The sequence below is a fragment of the Macaca nemestrina genome, chromosome 2 (genome assembly GCF_043159975.1).
Source record: "Macaca nemestrina isolate mMacNem1 chromosome 2, mMacNem.hap1, whole genome shotgun sequence".
Lineage (NCBI taxonomy): Eukaryota > Metazoa > Chordata > Mammalia > Primates > Cercopithecidae > Macaca > Macaca nemestrina.
In genome coordinates, this window is record NC_092126.1 from 155,079,278 (window position 1) to 155,096,753 (window position 17,476).

The window sequence follows — 17,476 nt, forward strand, 5'->3', positions numbered from 1 at the left end:
TCTTATATAATGACTACTGATTGACACAGTATAACTAAGTAGACTACAATGATCTGATCTCAGATTTCACCAGAATTTTTTTTTTTTTTTTGAGACAGAATCTCGCTCTGTCGCCCAGGCTGGAGTGCGGTGGCGTGATCTCGGCTCACCGCAAGATCCGCCTCCTGGGTTCACGCCATTCTCCTGCCTCAGCCTCCTGAGTAGCTGAGACTACAGGTGCCTGCCACCGCGCCCAGCTAATTTTTTGTATTTTTAGTAGAGATGGGTTTCACCGTGGTCTTGATCTCCTGACCTCATGATCCACCCGCCTCAGCCTCCCACAGTGCTGGGATTACAGGTGTTAGCCACTGTGCCTGGGCTTTTTTTTTTTTTTTTTTGAGACAGGGTCTGTCTCTGTCACCCAGGCTGAGTGGTACAAGGGCTCACTGCAACCTCTACCTCCAGGGGTCAAGCCATTCTCCCATCTCAGCCTCCCAGGTAGCTGGGACTACGGGTGTATACCACCATGCTCAGATTATTTTTGTATTTTTTGTAGAGATGGGGTTTCACCGGGTTGCCCAGGCTGGCCTCCAACTCCTGGGCTCAAGCAACCTGCCCACCTTGACCTCCCAAAGTGAAAAATCTATTTTTGAAAAGCAAAATTACAAAGCTTATAGATGAAAATATAGAAGAACATATTCATGACCCCAGAATGGAGAAAGAGTTCTTGAACCAGACAAGGACAAAGAAGAAAAGAATCATACATTTGGCAACGTTAAAAGTAACTTCTGCTCATCAAAAGACACTGTCAAAGTCAAAATACAGAGATGAATCTCTAAATTTAAAAATTTTATTTGGGAAGCAAGAATTACAATTTGAGGTACACACACAGGCTGGGCAGTCTTCAGTATGTCTGAAAAACAGAGAAGGTTGGAGGTTTTATAAAAAGGAGGGGCATTATAAAAATGTTAGGTATTGTTTTGAGAATTCACTTTGTTTTGTGTTTGACAGAAAACAAAGTTTTGGGGCACTGGCAACCTCCGACTGGCAAGCGCCAGTGAGTAAAAGTAGTCTTGGAGTTGCAGCACATGGTATCAGTAGCTATCAGATAAGACTGGCTTCAGGTTGGAGCAGGCGGCCTCAGCAGCCAGGCTGCAGAGAATGACATTCCTGGAGCAGTGCTACGTGCCCTGGGTGCTTTCTCCCCGCCTCTCGACTCTGTTTTAGTTGGGTGTGATGAGAATGACCCAATGTATGTGATCAACTTTCACGACACCGTAAATATGGTGAAAAGACAAGCTACAAACAAAATTATTTGCAGTGTCTGGAACTGACCAATAATTAGTATCCTAAATATATTTTTTAAAGTCCTGTGAATCAGTAAGAAAACATCCCAGTGGAAAGTATGGGCAAAATACCCAAACAAATACTTCACAAAAGAGGACCTACCTCTGACCAGGAACACAGATTCCTGAAGGGGAGATGAAAGCATTGTAGACTTCACCAGGTTCAAAAAGGCAGTGGATTGGCATAGGCCAGTGCAGGGCAATGAGAGTAGGCTGTGCATAGAAACCCTGCCAGGCTGGTGTTGCCATAGTGCAGAGTGCGAGTGCCAGGGCAGGGCTTGGAGGGGTGGTGAGGGGCTGAGTGGGGGCAGGAAGGGGGTGGGAGGCACAGGCCATGAGCCAGATCAGGTCAATTTCAGCATTTCACTGCCAGTTCTCTGTCAAGGCCCCACGTTTTGAAAGATGTTGTGTCTACCAGGAGGCATTCATCATCATCATATTCTTTTTGTTTTTTCTATTCTTTTAGTTAATTTTTTATACTTTTAAATTGCTCTATTTTTATCTTAGTATAGTCTTTATTACCAACCTTGTCTTTTGTTGTTGTTTTGAAATGGGATCTCACTCTGTTGCCCAGGCTGGAGTGCACTGGTGCCATCAGGGCTCGCTGCAGCCTCTACCCCTCTGGGCTTTTTTTTTTTTCGTTTTGGTTTGTTTTTGTTTTGAGACCGAGTTTCACTCTTGTTACCCAGGCTGGAGTGCAATGTCATGATTTTGGCTCACTGCAACCTCTGCCTCCCGGGTTCAAGCGATTCTGCCGCTTCAGCCTCCCAAGTAGCTGGGATTACAGGCATGCACCACCATGCCAGGCTAATTTCGCATTTTTTACTAGAGATGGGGTTTCTCCATGTTGGTCAGGCTGGTCTCGAACTCCCGACCTCAGGTGATCTGCCCACCTCCGTCTCCCAAAGTGCTGGGATTACAGGCGCGAGTCACCACACCCGGCCCCTGGGCTTGTTTTTAAACAACATAAAAGCTGTACCTGACAGTGCACCCTCACCATGGTGTCCCAGGAAGCCACCATGCAAGTTAGCTCTGGCCCTTGGCCTTCTGTCTCTTGCAGGATTCCCAGGTCAGAACACGGGAAATACAAGGTGCTGTACAACTCTCAGCTGCTGTTCCGCAGCCGGCTCTATGGGGACCTGGAGGCCATCCTGTACCACGTGCACCTCTTCCAGCCCACGGAGCTGCTGCTGCAGCAGGCGGTGCTTTTCCTGCGAGACACTGAGTGGAGGCGGGTCTTCCAGGCACTGACCAGGTGGGCAGTGGCAGCCCGCGTGGGGTCCTGCGCCCCAGCGGAAGGGGCGCTTCTTAGCACTCTGCGCCCAAACAGGCGAGCTGGGGTGTCCAACAACTACATAGTGGCCCCAACAGACGGTGGGGGGAGGAGGGCATCTACCCAGATGCTGTGACTCTGTCGCGTCTGCAGTTCTTGGGGCGTGTCCTAGAATCACCTGAGGAGGGAGTGGCTGGTTAAACCCCATTTTCTAACCTGGGCAACAGAGTGAGACCTCATCTCCACAAAAATTTGTTAATAAAATTGGGAGGCCGAGGCGGGCGGATCACGAGGTCAGGAGATTGAGACCATCCTGGTGAACATGGTGAAACCCCATCTCTACTAAAAATACAAAAAAAAATTTAGCTGGGCGTGGCAGCGGGTGCCTGTAGTCCCAGCTACTACTGAAGGAGGCTGAGGCAGGAGAATGGCCTGAACCCGGGGAGTGGAGCTCACTGAGTGGAGATCACGCCACTGCACTCCTGCCTGGGCGACAGAGCAAGACTCCGTCTCAAAAAAAAAAAAAAAGTTGTTAATAATTAGCCAGGTGTGGGCTGGGCACAGTGGCTCACACCTGTAATCCCAGCACTTTGGGAGGCTGAGATGAGAGGATGGCTTGAGCCCAGGAATTTGAGACAAGCCTAGGCAACATAGTGAGACCCCACCTCTACTAAAAATACAAAAATTAGCCAGGTGTAGTGGTGCACACCTGTAATCCCAGCTACTTGGGAGACAGAGGCAGGAGAATCTCTTGAACCTGGAAGGCAGAGGTTGCAGTGAGCTGAGTTCGAGCCATTGTACCCCAGTCTGGGCGACAGAGTGAGACTTCCATCTCAGAAACAAACAAAAACAGGCCGGATTCAGTGGCTCACACCTGTAATCCCAGCACTTTGAGAGGCCAAGGTGGGCGGATCACCTGAGGTCGGGAATTCGAGACCAGCCTGACCAACATGGAGAAACCCTATCTCTACTAAAAATACAAAATTTGCCGGGCATGGTAGCGCATGCCTGTAATCCCAGCTACTCGGGAGGCTGAGGCAGGAGAATTGCTTGAACCTGGGAGGTGGAGGTTGCAGTGAGCTGAGATCACACCACTGCACTCCAGCCTGGGCAACCAGGGTCTCACCATTCCCTCACTGAGCAGCTGCTAGCCCACAATGGCTCTAGGGGAGCTGTGAGCACACCAGTCCCCACTCTCAGGAGGCCACAGTTCAGAAGGAGAGAGGACATAAAGAACACAGGCAGTGGGGTGCCCTGGGACCCAGCAGGGGCATGGAGGAGGGGGCTGCTTCTTTCCCCAGAGCAGGAGAGGCTGCTGTTGAGGAAGGGCCAGGGGATGTTCAGCAGGTGGACAGTTCACTTGCTGCTGGGTGTGGGGCAGGAGGTACAAACCCTGTCTTTATATTTTTAGAGCCAGCAACAGGTCTGGCCCTAGCTAGTGCTCGCTGGATATATTAATGAAGGAGGGGAGGAGGCTGGAGAGATAGGAAGGATAAAGATCTTGGTTGGAACCAAGAGGCTTTTCTTTGATTCCGTGGCCCTCATCTTTGGCATGTGGGGTGGTGCCACAGCATTTGGGAGGAGGCCAGACCCGGTCCTGCCTGGTAGGTGACAGGAAGTAGCTGAGGGTTCTATGAAGGAAAGAGAACACTTTTTAGGAAGTGCTTACTGCATCCAAGGTAGCTGCATCCATATAGCTTTATTTCTATCTGAGGGTGAGGAAACCATATTCAGAAAGGCTAAGGCTGGGCCAGGGTCACTGCGACAGTGAGAGTGAGGGCAGGCATCTACCGCAGTGGACTTCGGAGGCAGCTGAGACAGTCAGCAGCCAACAGCCATGACCGAGCATGGGTTCTGGACCCAATGCCCACTGCACACCAGGCCATGGCAGAAGGCACCTAGGAGGAGGCTTCAGGGCTGGGGAGCTCCTTGAGCTTTGCTGAGGACTCTCTCTCCAGCCTCCTCCTCCTCCTCTATTAGCCAGCCCCCTGAGGCTCCTTGCATGATGTCCTCCTGGTGCGGAAGGCTCTGTGCTCTACATCCCTGATGGGCAGCTGGTAGGGCTGTGTCCGATGGGGTATGGGAGGAGGGGAAGCATGACTAAGGACACAGGAACAGAGCAGCACTCAGAGCAAACCATGGGCAGCCTTTGGTTTCTGGGGGCTGGGGAGAAGATGGAGAAGGAGCCAGGAGCCCAGGCTCAGCAGACTGGAATGGGAGCTCTTTCGTTACAAGCTCCAGGGCCTGGGACCAGCTAAGCAACCTCTGAGTGCTCATTTCCTGCTGTAGGATGGGAGTGATTACACCTGTCTTGCAAGGTAGGCGAGGTTCAGTGGGGCAGTGGTTCTTTGTTCCAGGATCCACGACATCTGCTATAACAGCACCACCCTCTGGGACGTGATGGTGAGGAACCTGCTGCCCTCCTCTGCTATGATCAAAGACTTGAGCCAAGAGTTTGGGATGCCCCTTTCGCAAGAAGAACTCACAGATGAGAAACTGTTCGCCCTACCACCTCAGCCCACCCCCAATCTTGAGGACTACCACGGTCGGGACTCCAGCCTCACCTTAGAGATCCACGCCCACCAGGAGAAGTACCTGCAGTGGCGGAGCGCCATGCTACTGAAGAACAAAGACAAAAAGCACAGTTTCATCCAGGTGGGCCGCCTTCCTCTCCAACTTGGAGCTCCCAGGCCTCACCTGGGCAGTCCAGGCGCCTGCTAAGAGGCACAGGGCATATTCCTGAGTGGGACATTTGCCTCTGGTCTGTGCCTGCGCTCCTGGCCTGGGTTACCCCACTGGATGGGCAAGAAGTGCAGGAGGTGGGGCTGAGCCATGTCAGAAACCTTCACTCCCAGTCCTAGATAACCTTGTCCTTCCTGAAAGGTGAGAAGGAATGCTATTAGGTTTATTACCTTTACCATGGCCCCCAGAGTTCATTATAGAGAAAGAACTGTGGCGTGTGTGTGTGTGTGTGTGTAACATGTTGCTTAGGTTGCTCAGGGCATAAGTGTCGTAAGATGTCCAAGCAACATGGGACATAAACTGATCTGCATGACAGAGGGAGAGAATGGGAGACTGAGAAGCTGGTGAGAGGGTAGAAGGCTGGTGCTATGCGGCCTGAATGGGCAAGGAGAACCTCGCTCACCCCATGCCAACCAAAAAGACATGAAAACACAAATATCTATGGTATGACTTGGAGTTGTCTGCCTGTGGTCTCTGTGAAGGCCCTACCATCCCCCGCAATTCTCTAGTTTAAAAACAAGTGTCTCCTAGAAGCTTGTAAGTTTTATATGTGTGCATTCTTTATGAAAACCAAAGAACAGACTTCTTCTATTTTGTTTGAATTGGGGTCTCACTACGTTGCTCAGGCTAGAGTACTATGACTTGATCACGGGTCACTGCAGCCTCCAACTCCTGGGCTCAAGCAGTCCTCCCACCTCGGCCTCCTGAGTAGGCAGGCATGTGCCACCACACCTGGTTAATTTTTTTTTTTTTTTACCTTTTTAAGAGATTGGGTCTTGCTATGTTGCCCAGGCTGGTCTCCAGCTCCTAGGCTCAAGGGATTCTCCTGCCTCGGCCTCCCAAAGTGTTGGGATTACAGGTGTGAGTCACTGTGCCTGGCTGTTTTTTCCATTAGTGTTCAGGTTTTTAGCTTTTTCAAAAGAACCAGTTCTTGGATTTATCAATTCTGCTTTTTCTGTTTTTCTAATTCATTAACTTGGGCTTTTATTTTTATGATACTTTAAAACATACACCTTTCTCCTTTTTTCTATCTTCTCGAGTTGGCTATTTCATTCATTTTTATTTCTCTTGTTTAATAAATATATATATATCATAGAACTGTGGGAGGCCAAGGTGCACAGGTTGCTTAAGCTCAGGAGTTTGAGACCAGCCTGGGCAACATGGCAAAACCGTCTCTACAAAAAATTAGCTGGGCATGGTGGCATGTACCTGTAGTCCTAGCTACTCAGGAGGCTGAGGCTTGAGCCTGGGAAGCACAGGTTGCAGTGAGCCGAGATCACGCCATTACATTCCAGCCTGGATGGCAGAGCGAGACCCTGTCTCAATGCGGGGCACAGTGCCTCATGCCTGTAATCCCAGCATTTTGGGAGGTTGAGGCAGTCAGATCCCTTGAGGCCAGGAGTTCAAGACCAGCCTGGCCAACATGGCAAAACCCCTGTCTCTACTAAAAATACAAAAATTAGCTGGATGTGGTGGTGTGCACCTGTAATCTCAGCTACTTGGAAGGCTGAAGCAGGAGAATCACTTGAACCTGGGAGGTAAGGTTGCAGTGAGCTGAGATCGCACCACTGCATTCCAGCACTCAGAGCGACAGAATGAGACCCTGTCTCAAACAAACAAACAAAAAAAGTCAAACAACGTTGAGAGTATTTGCAGTCTTCCTTATCCTACCTCTCAGTGCCCTTAAGATATGTGCAAGAATATATATTCATTTCATAGGTTAATATAATTTTGTTAATGCCACATAATATGGTAACATTTTAAATTTATATTTATTTTTGAGATGGTCTTGCTTTGTTGCCCAGGCTGGAGTGTAGTGGCATGATCTCAGCTCACTTCAGTACCTGCCTCCCAGGCTCAAGCGATTCTCCTGCCTCAGCCTCCTGAGTAGCTGGGATTACAGGCACACACCACCATGCCTGGCTAATTTTTGTATTTTTAGTAGAGATGGGGTTTCGCCATGTTGCCCAGGTTGGTCTCGAACTCCTGACCTCAAGTGATCCACCCACGGCCTCCCAAAGAGCTGGGATTACAGGTGTGAGCTACCACGCCCGGCCACAAGGAAGGGTTTTTAAAGATTTTGCAGGGCCAGGCACAGTAGCTCACACCTGTAATCCCAGCACTTTGGGAGGCTGAGGTGGGCGGATCACAAGGTCAGGAGATTGAGACCATCCTGGTGAACACGGTGAAACCCTATCTCTACTAAAAATACAAAAAAATTAGCCGGGTGTGGTGGCAGGCGCCTGTAGTCCCAGCTTTTAGGGAGTCTGAGGCAGGAGAATGGCATGAACTCGGGAGGCAGCGGAGCTTGCAGTGAGCCGAGATCATGCCACTGCACTCCAGCCTGGGTGACAGAGCAAGACTCTGTCTCAAAAAAAATGCAATATTATAGACAATTTTATAATATAGTAGTATACAATTTATTTACTAGCCCCCATCTCTTGTAAATTTGCTGAAATCGCTTGTATTGTTCCAGCTTTTTAAAAAATCATGTTCCTATTATCTTAGATATGGCTACTCTAAAATGGCTTTAAATTTCCTATTCATACTATAATAATTGAAACCCACCCATAATTTAATTTTTTCACATTTTTACACCTTGAGATATAATTTACATACCATAAAATTCACTCATTATAAGTATATAAAAATAGTTTTTAGTAAATTTATAGTTTTAACACCATCATCACAATCCAGTTTTAGAACATTTCCATCCCCACAAAAAGTATTCTCATGCTAGTTTACAGTCAATCTCTCCTCCATTCTTAGTCCCACATAACCACTGATCTGCTTTTTGTCTTGATAGATTTGCCTTGTCTGAATATTTCAGGTAATTGGAACCATATAGTTATGTAAATTTTTGTGTCTGGCTTCTTTTACTGAGCATAAAGTTTCTGAGGGTCATCCATGTTCCTGAATATATCAGCAGTATGTTCCTTTTTTATTGCTGAATATTATTGCATTGAATTGATGTACCATATTTATCCATTCACCACTTTTTGGAATTACTATTATTTCTTGCTTGGGGCTATTATAAATTTGCTCCTATGAACATTTGCATACAAATCATTATGTGAAAATATGTTTTCATTTCTCTTGGGTAGAACATAGGAGTGGAATTGCTGTCATATAGGTAGGTTTATATTTATGATTTTAAGAAATTACATTGTAAGAAAAGCAGTTTTTACAGTGTAGTTGCACAATCTTAACATCCCTACCAGCAATGCATGAGGGTTCTAGTTTCTCCACATTCATACAAACACTTCTTATCAGTCCTTTTGATTATAGCCATTCTAGTATGTATCTCATGATTTTAATTTGCATTTTATAATGACTGACGATGTTAGGTATCTTTTAGTGTGCTTATTAGGAATTAATAAAGCTTCTTTGATGTAATCTATATTTGTATCTTTTTGAATTAATCTCTTTTTTTCAAATTGAGACAGGGTCTCACTATGTTACCCAGACTGATCTTGAACCCTTTGGGCTCAGGCAATCCTTCCACCTTGGCTTCCTGAAGTGCTGGGATTACAATTATGAGCCACCGTGCCTGGCCCTCTGTTTGTATCATTTATCCATTTTAAAATCAAGTTGTCTTTTTATTGTTGAGTTGTTATATATTCTGGATACAAGTACTTAATGGGAAATATGATTTGCAAATATTTTCTCCATATTTGTGGCTTGTCTTTTTTTCTTAATGGTGTAAGAAAAAGCTTTTGAAGTATAAAAGCTCTTAATTTTGATAAATTCCAATTTATGTTTTTTCTTTTAGCAATCATGCTTTTGGTGTTATAGCTAAGGACTCTGCTTAAAGTTACAAAGATCATTTCATATCCTTTCTCTTACACTTACTCTTAACTCGCACATTTAGATCTCTGAACCATTTTTTTTGAGGTCCATGGTAAGGGTCTAAATTAATCTTTTTGCATATGGATATCCAGTTGTCCTCACATCATTTCTAGCAAAGACTAGCTATTCCCCCATTGAATTGACTTAGCACCTTTGTCAAGAATTGATCATAAATGTAAGAGTTTATATCTGAGTTCTAAACTATGTCCCATTAACTTATATGCCTCTCCATATACCAGCAACACATTGTCTTGATGACTTTAATTATAGTTAGTTAGTTGGATTTTTTAAGTCCTTTAACTTTGTTATTTTTCAAAATTGCTTTGACTACTTTGGGTCCTTTGCATTTCCACATATATTTTAAGATCAGCTTGCCAATTTCTGTAAAAAATTCTATAGGAATTTCATTGGGATTTTATTTATTTATTTTGAGATGGAGTCTCGCTCTGTCGCCCAGGCTGGAGTGCAGTGGCGTGATCTTGGCTCACTGCAAGCTCAGCCTCCCGGGTTCATGCCATTCTCCTGCCTCAGCCTCCCAAGTACTACATGCATCCGCCACCACACCTGGCTAATTTTTTTTTTTTTTGGTAGAGACGGGGTTTCACCGTGTTAGCCAGGATGGTGTTGATCTCCTGACCTTGTGATCCGCCCGTCTCAGCCTCCCAAAGTGCTGGGATTACAGTGTGAACCACCATGCCTGGTGGGGATTTTATTGAATCTATAGATTGATTTGGGAAAAACTGCCAACTTAACAATTTTGGGGTTGCCAATTTATGAACATGTAATGTCTCTGCTGTTATTTACGTCTTGTTTTCCTCAGCAATTTCTGTAGTTCTCAATGTGTAACTCTTGCACTTCTTTTGTGAAATTAATGGTGCTATGAATTTAATTGCTTTTTGTATTGTTTCCATAATATATAAATAGAATTAATTTTTTGTACATTGATCTGGTGTCCTACAACCTTTTGAACTGGATCACATCATCTGTGAAGAAAGGTCATTTTCCTTTCCAATCTGGATACTCTTCCTTCCTTCCTTTCCTTCTGCCTGGGCTGTCATAAGCTCGGAGGTTCAAACAACAGAAAATTATTTCCTCACTATTCTGGAGGCTGGAACGTCTAAAACTAAGAGTCCGGCAAGGTCGGTTTAATTCTGAGGCCTTTTCTCTTGGCTTGTAGGTGGCCACCATCTTGCTGTGTACTCATATGGTCTCTTTGTTGTGTGTGGAGAGAAAGGAGAGATCTCTAATGTCTCTCTCTCTCTTTTTTTTTTTTTTTTTTTAGACAGAGTCTCGCTCTGTTGCCAAGCTGGGGTGCAATTGCGCAATCTTGGCTCACTGCAATCTCCGCCTCCCGGGTTCAAGCCATTCTCCTGCCTTAGCCTCCCGAGTAGCTGGGATGACAAGCACACACCACCTCACCCAGCTAATTTTTGTATTTTTAGTAGAGACAGGGTTTTGCCATGTTGGCCATGCTGGTCTCGATCTCCTGACCTTGTGATCTGCCCGCCTTGGCTTACCAAAGTGCTGTAATTACAGGTGTGAGCCACCTCGCCCATCCTCTAATGTCTCTTCTTACAAATACACTAATTCTATCAGATCTGGGCCCAACCTTATGACCTCATTTAACCTTAATTACTTCCCTACTCCAAATAGAGCCAGGCTGGGGGTTAAAGCTTCAATAGAGGAATTTGAGTGTGAAGACATTCAGTCCGTAACACTTGCTTTCCTTACTCTTTTCTTCCTTCTCTTTGTCTTTCCCTCTGTTTCTCCCTTTGCATTGTCTAGAATGTCTGGTATAAAGTGCAGTGTTGAAGAGGAGTGGTGAGAGCAGGCATGCTTGTCTTGCTTGTGATCTTGGGGAGAAAGTATTCAGGCTTTTACCATTAAGTTGGACATTAACTGCAGATTTTTGAGAGATGCCCTTTATCAGGTCAAGGAAGTTCCCTTCTAATCTTAGTTTGTTGAGAGTTCAGTATGAATAGGTGTTGGATATTTGTTAAATGCTTTTTCCACATTATATATACATGTTTTCACAATATATGCATTTTTTAAATTAAATTGTGAAAATTTTGTGAAAATAGATGCATTTAACAAAAAAAATGCTTTTGTTGAATGCAAATATTGTGATCATGTGGTTTTTGTTCATTATTAATATGGTATACTACATTATTTCATATTTGCATATTAAACCAGCCTTGGATTCCTGGGATAAATCTCACTTCTTCATGTATAATCATGATGCATATGTGGCTAGATTTGGTCTAGATTTGGTTTTATGTTCACTGCTCAGGTGAGGTGTACTGGTATTACATTCAGGTTTCTTGTTGTTTTTGAGATAGCATCTTGCCCTGTCACCCAGGCTGGAGTGCAGTGGTGTGATCTCAGCTCACTGCAACCTCTGCCTCCCAGGTTTAAGCAATTCTCCCTGCCTCAGCCTCCTGAGTGGCTGGGACTACAGGTGTGTGCCACCATGCCTGGCTAATTTTTGTACTTTTAGTAGAGACAGGGTTTCACCATATTGGCCAGGCTGGTCTTGAACTCCTGACCTCAGGTGATTCACCTGCCTCAGCCTCCCAAAGTGCTGGGATTACAGGCATGAGCCACCATGCCCAGCCACATTCAGGCTTTAATGTCTCTCTCTCTGAATAATGTTGAGCACCTTTTCACATATGATTGGCTATTTGGATATCTCCTTTTATAAAGTGCTTGTTCAAATTTATATATTTTCTCCATTTAAAATAAATCTAGTTGTATTTTTCTGATTGACAGTGTTTTTTTTTTTTTTTTTTTTTGAGACGGAGTCTCGCTGTGTCTCCCAGGCTGGAGTGCAGTGGCGTGATCTCGGCTCACTGCAAGCTCCGCCTCCCAGGTTCACGCTTTCTCCCGCCTCAGCCTCCCAAGTAGCTGAGACTACAGGCGCCCGCCACCACGCCCGGCTAGTTTTTTGTATTTTTAGTAGAGACGGGGTTTCACCATGTTAGCCAGGATAGTCTCGATCTCCTGACCTCGTGATCCACCCGCCTCGGCCTCCCAAAGTGCTGGGATTACAGGCTTGAGCCACCGCGCCTGGCCAATTGACAGTGTTTTACCGTTATTCAAGTATGAGTTGTTAGATGTGTCTCTTTTCCCAGTCTGTGACTTGTCTTTTCATTGTTTCAGTGTTGAGAAATATCTGTGAATACCAATTAATTTTTCTGTGGTTAGATTTTTTGGGTATTTTTCCTGGGTTTAGAATTCTAGCTTGGCAGTTATTAACACTTTAAAGAAATCATTCCCTTGTCCTCTGACTTCCATTGTTTCTGTTGGTCAGCTGCCAACCAGTCTTGTTCTTTTGAAGATAATTTGGCTGTCTCTGGCTGCTTAAATTTTTTTTCGGCCGGGCGTGGTGGCTCAAGCCTGTAATCCCAGCACTTTGGGAGGCCGAGACGGGCGGATCACAAGGTCAGGAGATCGAGACCATCCTGGCTAACACGGCGAAACCCCGTCTCTACTAAAAACACAAAAAATTAGCCGGGCGAGGTGGCGGCGCCTGTGGTCCCAGCTACTTGGGAGGCTGAGGCAGGAGAATGGCAGGAACCCGGGAGGCGGAGCTTGCAGTGAGCTGAGATCTGGCCACTACACTCCAGCCTGGGCGACGGAGCGAGACTCCGTCTCAAAAAAAAAAAAAAAAATTTTTTTTCTTTTCTTTGGTTTTCGGCAGTTTTATTGTGATGCTCATAGGCATGTTTTTCTTTGTATTTAACCTGCCATGGGTTTCTAGAACTTGTTAAATCTGTAGCTTGTTTTAAGTTTTAAAAGTTCTAAGACAGTATTTCTCTTCAGATATTACTTATATTCATCTTCTCTCCCTCTCCTCCTGGGACTCCAGTGTTAAGATATTTTCACCATGATCTGCATCTGATATTATTTATACATCTCACACTTTTTATTTTACAGTCTTTTTTTCTCCTTTTTGTCCTTCAATCTGATTATTTTCAACCAATATATCTTCTGATGCAGGGGTCCCCAACACCCAGGCTATGGACCAGTAGCAGTTTGAGGCCTGTTAGAAACAACAGAAGGTGAGCAGTGGGCAAGTGAGCATTACCACCTGAGCTCCGCCTCCTGTCACATTAGTGGTGACATTAGATTCTCATAGGAGTGTGAATGCTATTGTGAATTGAACATGCAAGGGATCTAGGTTGCATGTTCCTTATGAGACTCTAACCAATGCCTGATGAGCTGAGGTGGAACAGTTTCATCCCCAAACCATGCCCATACAACCTTCTCCCACTGGCCGTGGAAAAATTGTCTTCCACGAAACCAATCCCTGGTGCCAAAAAGGTTGGAGACTGCTGTTTTGCTAAATCACTAATCATATCCCCTGCTGTGTGTTGGGGTGATCAGACCCAACACCAGGCCGTGGGGGCCACAAAGTCCAGCAGAGTTCTCATTCTCATAAAGGAATGAGACAAGAGTGCATAAAGTGGGACCAGGGGGCCAACGCTAATACGGAGGCTGTGAAGGCCCCGAGTTCTGGAAGCCCACATTATTTATTGGTGATCAAAGAAGCAGGTGGTGAGGATGTGGGGGTTGAAAGAAAGCAGTGTATCAGCGCATGATCTACAGCTATGACAGTTTAGCATTTTCTTTGAAGCAAATGGAAAATGTTCTGCTACTTGAGATAATAGTAAACATGTTCTTCTAGTTTAAGATACAATCAGTTGGGCGCAGTGGCTCGCGCTTGTAATCCCAGCACTTTGGGAGGCCGAGGCTGGTGGATCACCTGAGGTCAGGAGTTCGGGACTAGCCTGACATGGAGAAACCGTGTCTCTGCTAAGAAAATTACAAAATGAGCCGGGCATGGTGGTGCATGACTGTAATCCCAGCTACTTGGGAGGCTGAGGCAGGAGAATCACTTGAACCCAGGGGGTGGAGGTTGTGGTGAGCCGAGATCACGCTATTGCACTCCAGCCTGGGCAACAAGAGCAAAACTCCATCTCAAAAAAAAAAAAAAAAAAAGATACAATTGATCTATGAGCCTGGGAGTGCTAGAAGCAAGGAGCCAGCAAGTCTAGACACATTCCAGAGACCACGAGGGGTTTTACACCCTGAGCCCTGGATTCCGTCCAAGCCACGAAGAGTTTTTCTTTTTTTTTTTTTGAGACGGAGTCTTGCTCTGTTGCCCAGGCTGGAGTGCAGTGGTGCGATCTCAGCTCACTGCAAGCTCCGCTGCCTCCTGGGTTCACACCATTCTCCTGCCTCAGCCTCCCTAGAAGCTGGGACCACAGGCACCTGCCACCACACCCAGCTAATTTTTTTGTATTTTTAGTAGAGATGGGGTTTCACTGTGTTTGCCAGGATGGTCTCGATCTCCTGACCTTGTGATCCACCCGCCTCAGCCTCCCAAAGTGCTGGGATAACAGGCGTGAGCCACCACGCCTGGCACCATGAGGAGTTTTATGCCCTGGGCTCAGATTATGGTGCGGCAGGGCTGCCTTCCACCCTTTGGCACAGAGCTTGGTGTTCCAAAGGCCATGAGGGGTTTTAGACCCTGGACCCCAGACATGTTCCAAGACTCTTTTACAATATATCAGACATGCAAGTCCAGCCTCAGCTTTTTTCCCAACACTCAGCTTTTCCCCAACATGCCCCCTTTTCTTTTTTGTAAAACCGCCACAGCTATCATTGCTTGTTCTCGACGGCAGCTTTCTCTCCAGAGGTGGCTTCTGCATCTGCAGACTAAAAGGAGACAGCAGAAACACATAATTATTAGAACAAAATCTGCAACTGTAGAGCTTTCAATGGCCTTCATCCATTTAAGAGGATTGTGGACAACCCATTGGCTGTCTTGTTCAAAATATCAGTTCCAGGAAGCAGGGCTAAGTGAGTCTGACAGGCTTCAAAAATCTACTTTTTTAGTTTTACAGTATCAAGGGTGAGATTTTCATCTTTGCCCTCCAGAATGCGGTTAAGAGTAGCATTCCCTATTGCTAGCATAAAAGGTGGCTGAACACAACTTTGAATCCAAAAGGTCCTCTTTTTGTTTTTAAATTAATTAAGCAAGGCAATTGCAGGCTGTGCCGCCCTTAATTGCCGGTTAGTGACTCAGCTTCATTTTTCTTAGCCCTTATTCAAAATGCAGTCACTCTGGTTTGAATGCTTCTTACATATTTCTCCTTTCCCTTTTACAAGAGGACCCTTAATCCTAAGGGTTGCAGAAGGATGAAGGTCCGTCTTCTGCAACTTCTTCATGCTGAATAGGGATGATGATATTCCTGCCTATTAGGGTCTCTTGTATTCAGGGTAGAGAGAAGCTCAGTCAGAAAGCATTGGTCCGTTAAGCATCTATTGTACCTCTGAGTTCCAGCAAAAGGTGAAACCCTGGTGCTCCAGCAGTTTCTCAGCTTCCTGTGTGGTTTTCTTGATCTGTCCCCATGTTATGGGGGTTGATGTCAGTGTGATTCCAGTCGGTCCTTGTTCCATCCTTGCATTCAGATTCAACTGGCCCATGGCTTGTACTGGGGGAACCCAGTCCATGGTTGGGATCCATGGGTCCCTCCAGTCTCCCATTCCATGGTCATACACATCTCGAGGGCACCCATACGGTTTGTTCATGTCCTGCAAAAACACTAGCATACCCTCAACCCCACGTTAGTAAATCTAGCAAAACAGAAGCAAAAACTTTTGTTGCTGTAGCTGGGAGGCATACCATTGCTGAAGCATTTGTTCTACAAGCTGTAACTTAGCTTCTGCCTCTTTGGTTAATTACCATGGGGTAAAACTTTCCACTGATAATGAGAAACAGGCCCCTTCTAACAGAAGGCACAGAGAAAGCAAATCGAGGCTTATCCTTCTTGTGCAACAGTATAGCAAAAAAGCAATCCTTAAACCTTCAATCTGCACTGTACAGGTGGGTGCACTAGATGCTGTGGCTCATGACAGATCTTCAGATGTTTGGTGGGCACCCCATTGTTGCAATAAGTCTCTACCCCATAAATTGACAGGAATAGGTGTAATAATAGGTTGAATTGTTCCTTCCTGGCCATCTGGCCCTTGACATGGTAAAATCAAGGAACTCTCAAAAACTTCTGAAGCAGTCCCTATGCCAACAATACCTATGGAAGTCTTTTGTTTGGGCCAATGTTGGGGCCATTGATTTAAAGCTGTAATAGAGACATCAGCTCCAGTATCTACTAGTCCTTCTAAAATCCTTTCCCTGAATAGTTACTGTACAAATAGGTCTTCTGTCAAACACTTGATTAACCCAATATACAGCCTTTCCTGCTTGATTAGTACTACCAAAGCCTGTTCTTTTCATTGTGCTGCTTCCTAGTTTTGTGTAAGGTAACAACAATAACTAAGCAATTCTTTCTCCTCGGGAGGTGGACCATGGAGTTGAAGAACTAATAACTAATTGAATTTCTTTTTTTTTTTTTTTTTTTTTTGAGGCGGAGTCTTGCTCTGTTGCCCAGGCTGGAGTGCAGTGGCGTGATCTCAGCTCACTGCAAGCTCTGCCTCCTGGGTTCACACCATTCTTCTGCCTCAGCCTCCCTAAGACCTGGGACTACAGGTACCCGCCACCACGTCTGAATAATTTTTTTTTTTTTTGAGACGGAGTCTTGCTCTGTCACGCAGGCTGGAGTGCAGTGGCCAGATCTCAGCTCACTGCAAGCTCCGCCTCCTGGATTCACGCCATTCTCCTGCCTCAGCCTCCCAAGTAGCTGGGACTATAGGCGCCCGCCACCTCGCCCGGCTAGTTTTTTGTATTTTTTAGTAGAGACAGGGTTTCATTGTGTTAGCCAGGATGGTCTCGATCTCCTGACCTTGAATAATTTTTTTGTATTTTTAGTAGAGGTGGGGTTTCACCGTGTTAGCCAGGATGGTCTTGATCTCTGTACCTCATGATCCGCCCACCTCGGCCTCCCAAAGTGCTGGGATTACAGGCGTGAGCCACCATGCCCAGCCAACTAATTGAATTTCTCTGGTATAATCAGAGTCAATTATTCCCGTATGCACAGTGACACCTCTTAAACTAGACCAAGTAATAGACCGACTGTTCCTGAGGGTAAGGGTCCCCTAACGCCTGTGGGGACCTTCTTTGGTGGCTCCGCAGGAAGGAGATGGGAATTGTGCTGCAGAGGTTTATAGCAGCACTGCCTACTGTGGCAGGGGACAATTGTTGTGTGTTTGGAAGGGCACTGGCTGTGCTGGATATGCCTCGGTTTGTTGAGGGACCTGAGGCGGGCCCCTCTTCCCGTTTCCTGAAAGAGGTTGTCCATCTTTGCTAAATTTAGAATGACACTGA

The 17,476-nt window shown here is 45.9% G+C and overlaps 1 protein-coding gene across 14 annotated transcripts in view; it reads left to right on the top strand.

The window, feature by feature from the left end:
- Positions 1-17,476, top strand: part of CFAP92 (cilia and flagella associated protein 92 (putative)) — an 82,657-nt gene that overhangs the window by 51,249 nt on the left and 13,932 nt on the right. For 8 of the 14 annotated variants that reach the window (XM_071092295.1, XM_071092293.1, XM_071092290.1 and 5 more), the window contains 2 exons: positions 2,386-2,580; positions 4,956-5,253. The exons of 1 other annotated variant lie outside the window; for it this stretch is intronic. In XM_071092295.1, the coding sequence (XP_070948396.1) occupies positions 2,386-2,580; positions 4,956-5,253 (493 nt within the window). Of the gene's footprint in view, positions 1-2,385; positions 2,581-4,955; positions 5,254-13,188; positions 13,251-17,476 lie in introns of all 14 variants that reach the window. 5 more of the 14 variants (XR_011620264.1, XR_011620263.1, XM_071092296.1 and 2 more) reach the window with 3 other exon arrangements.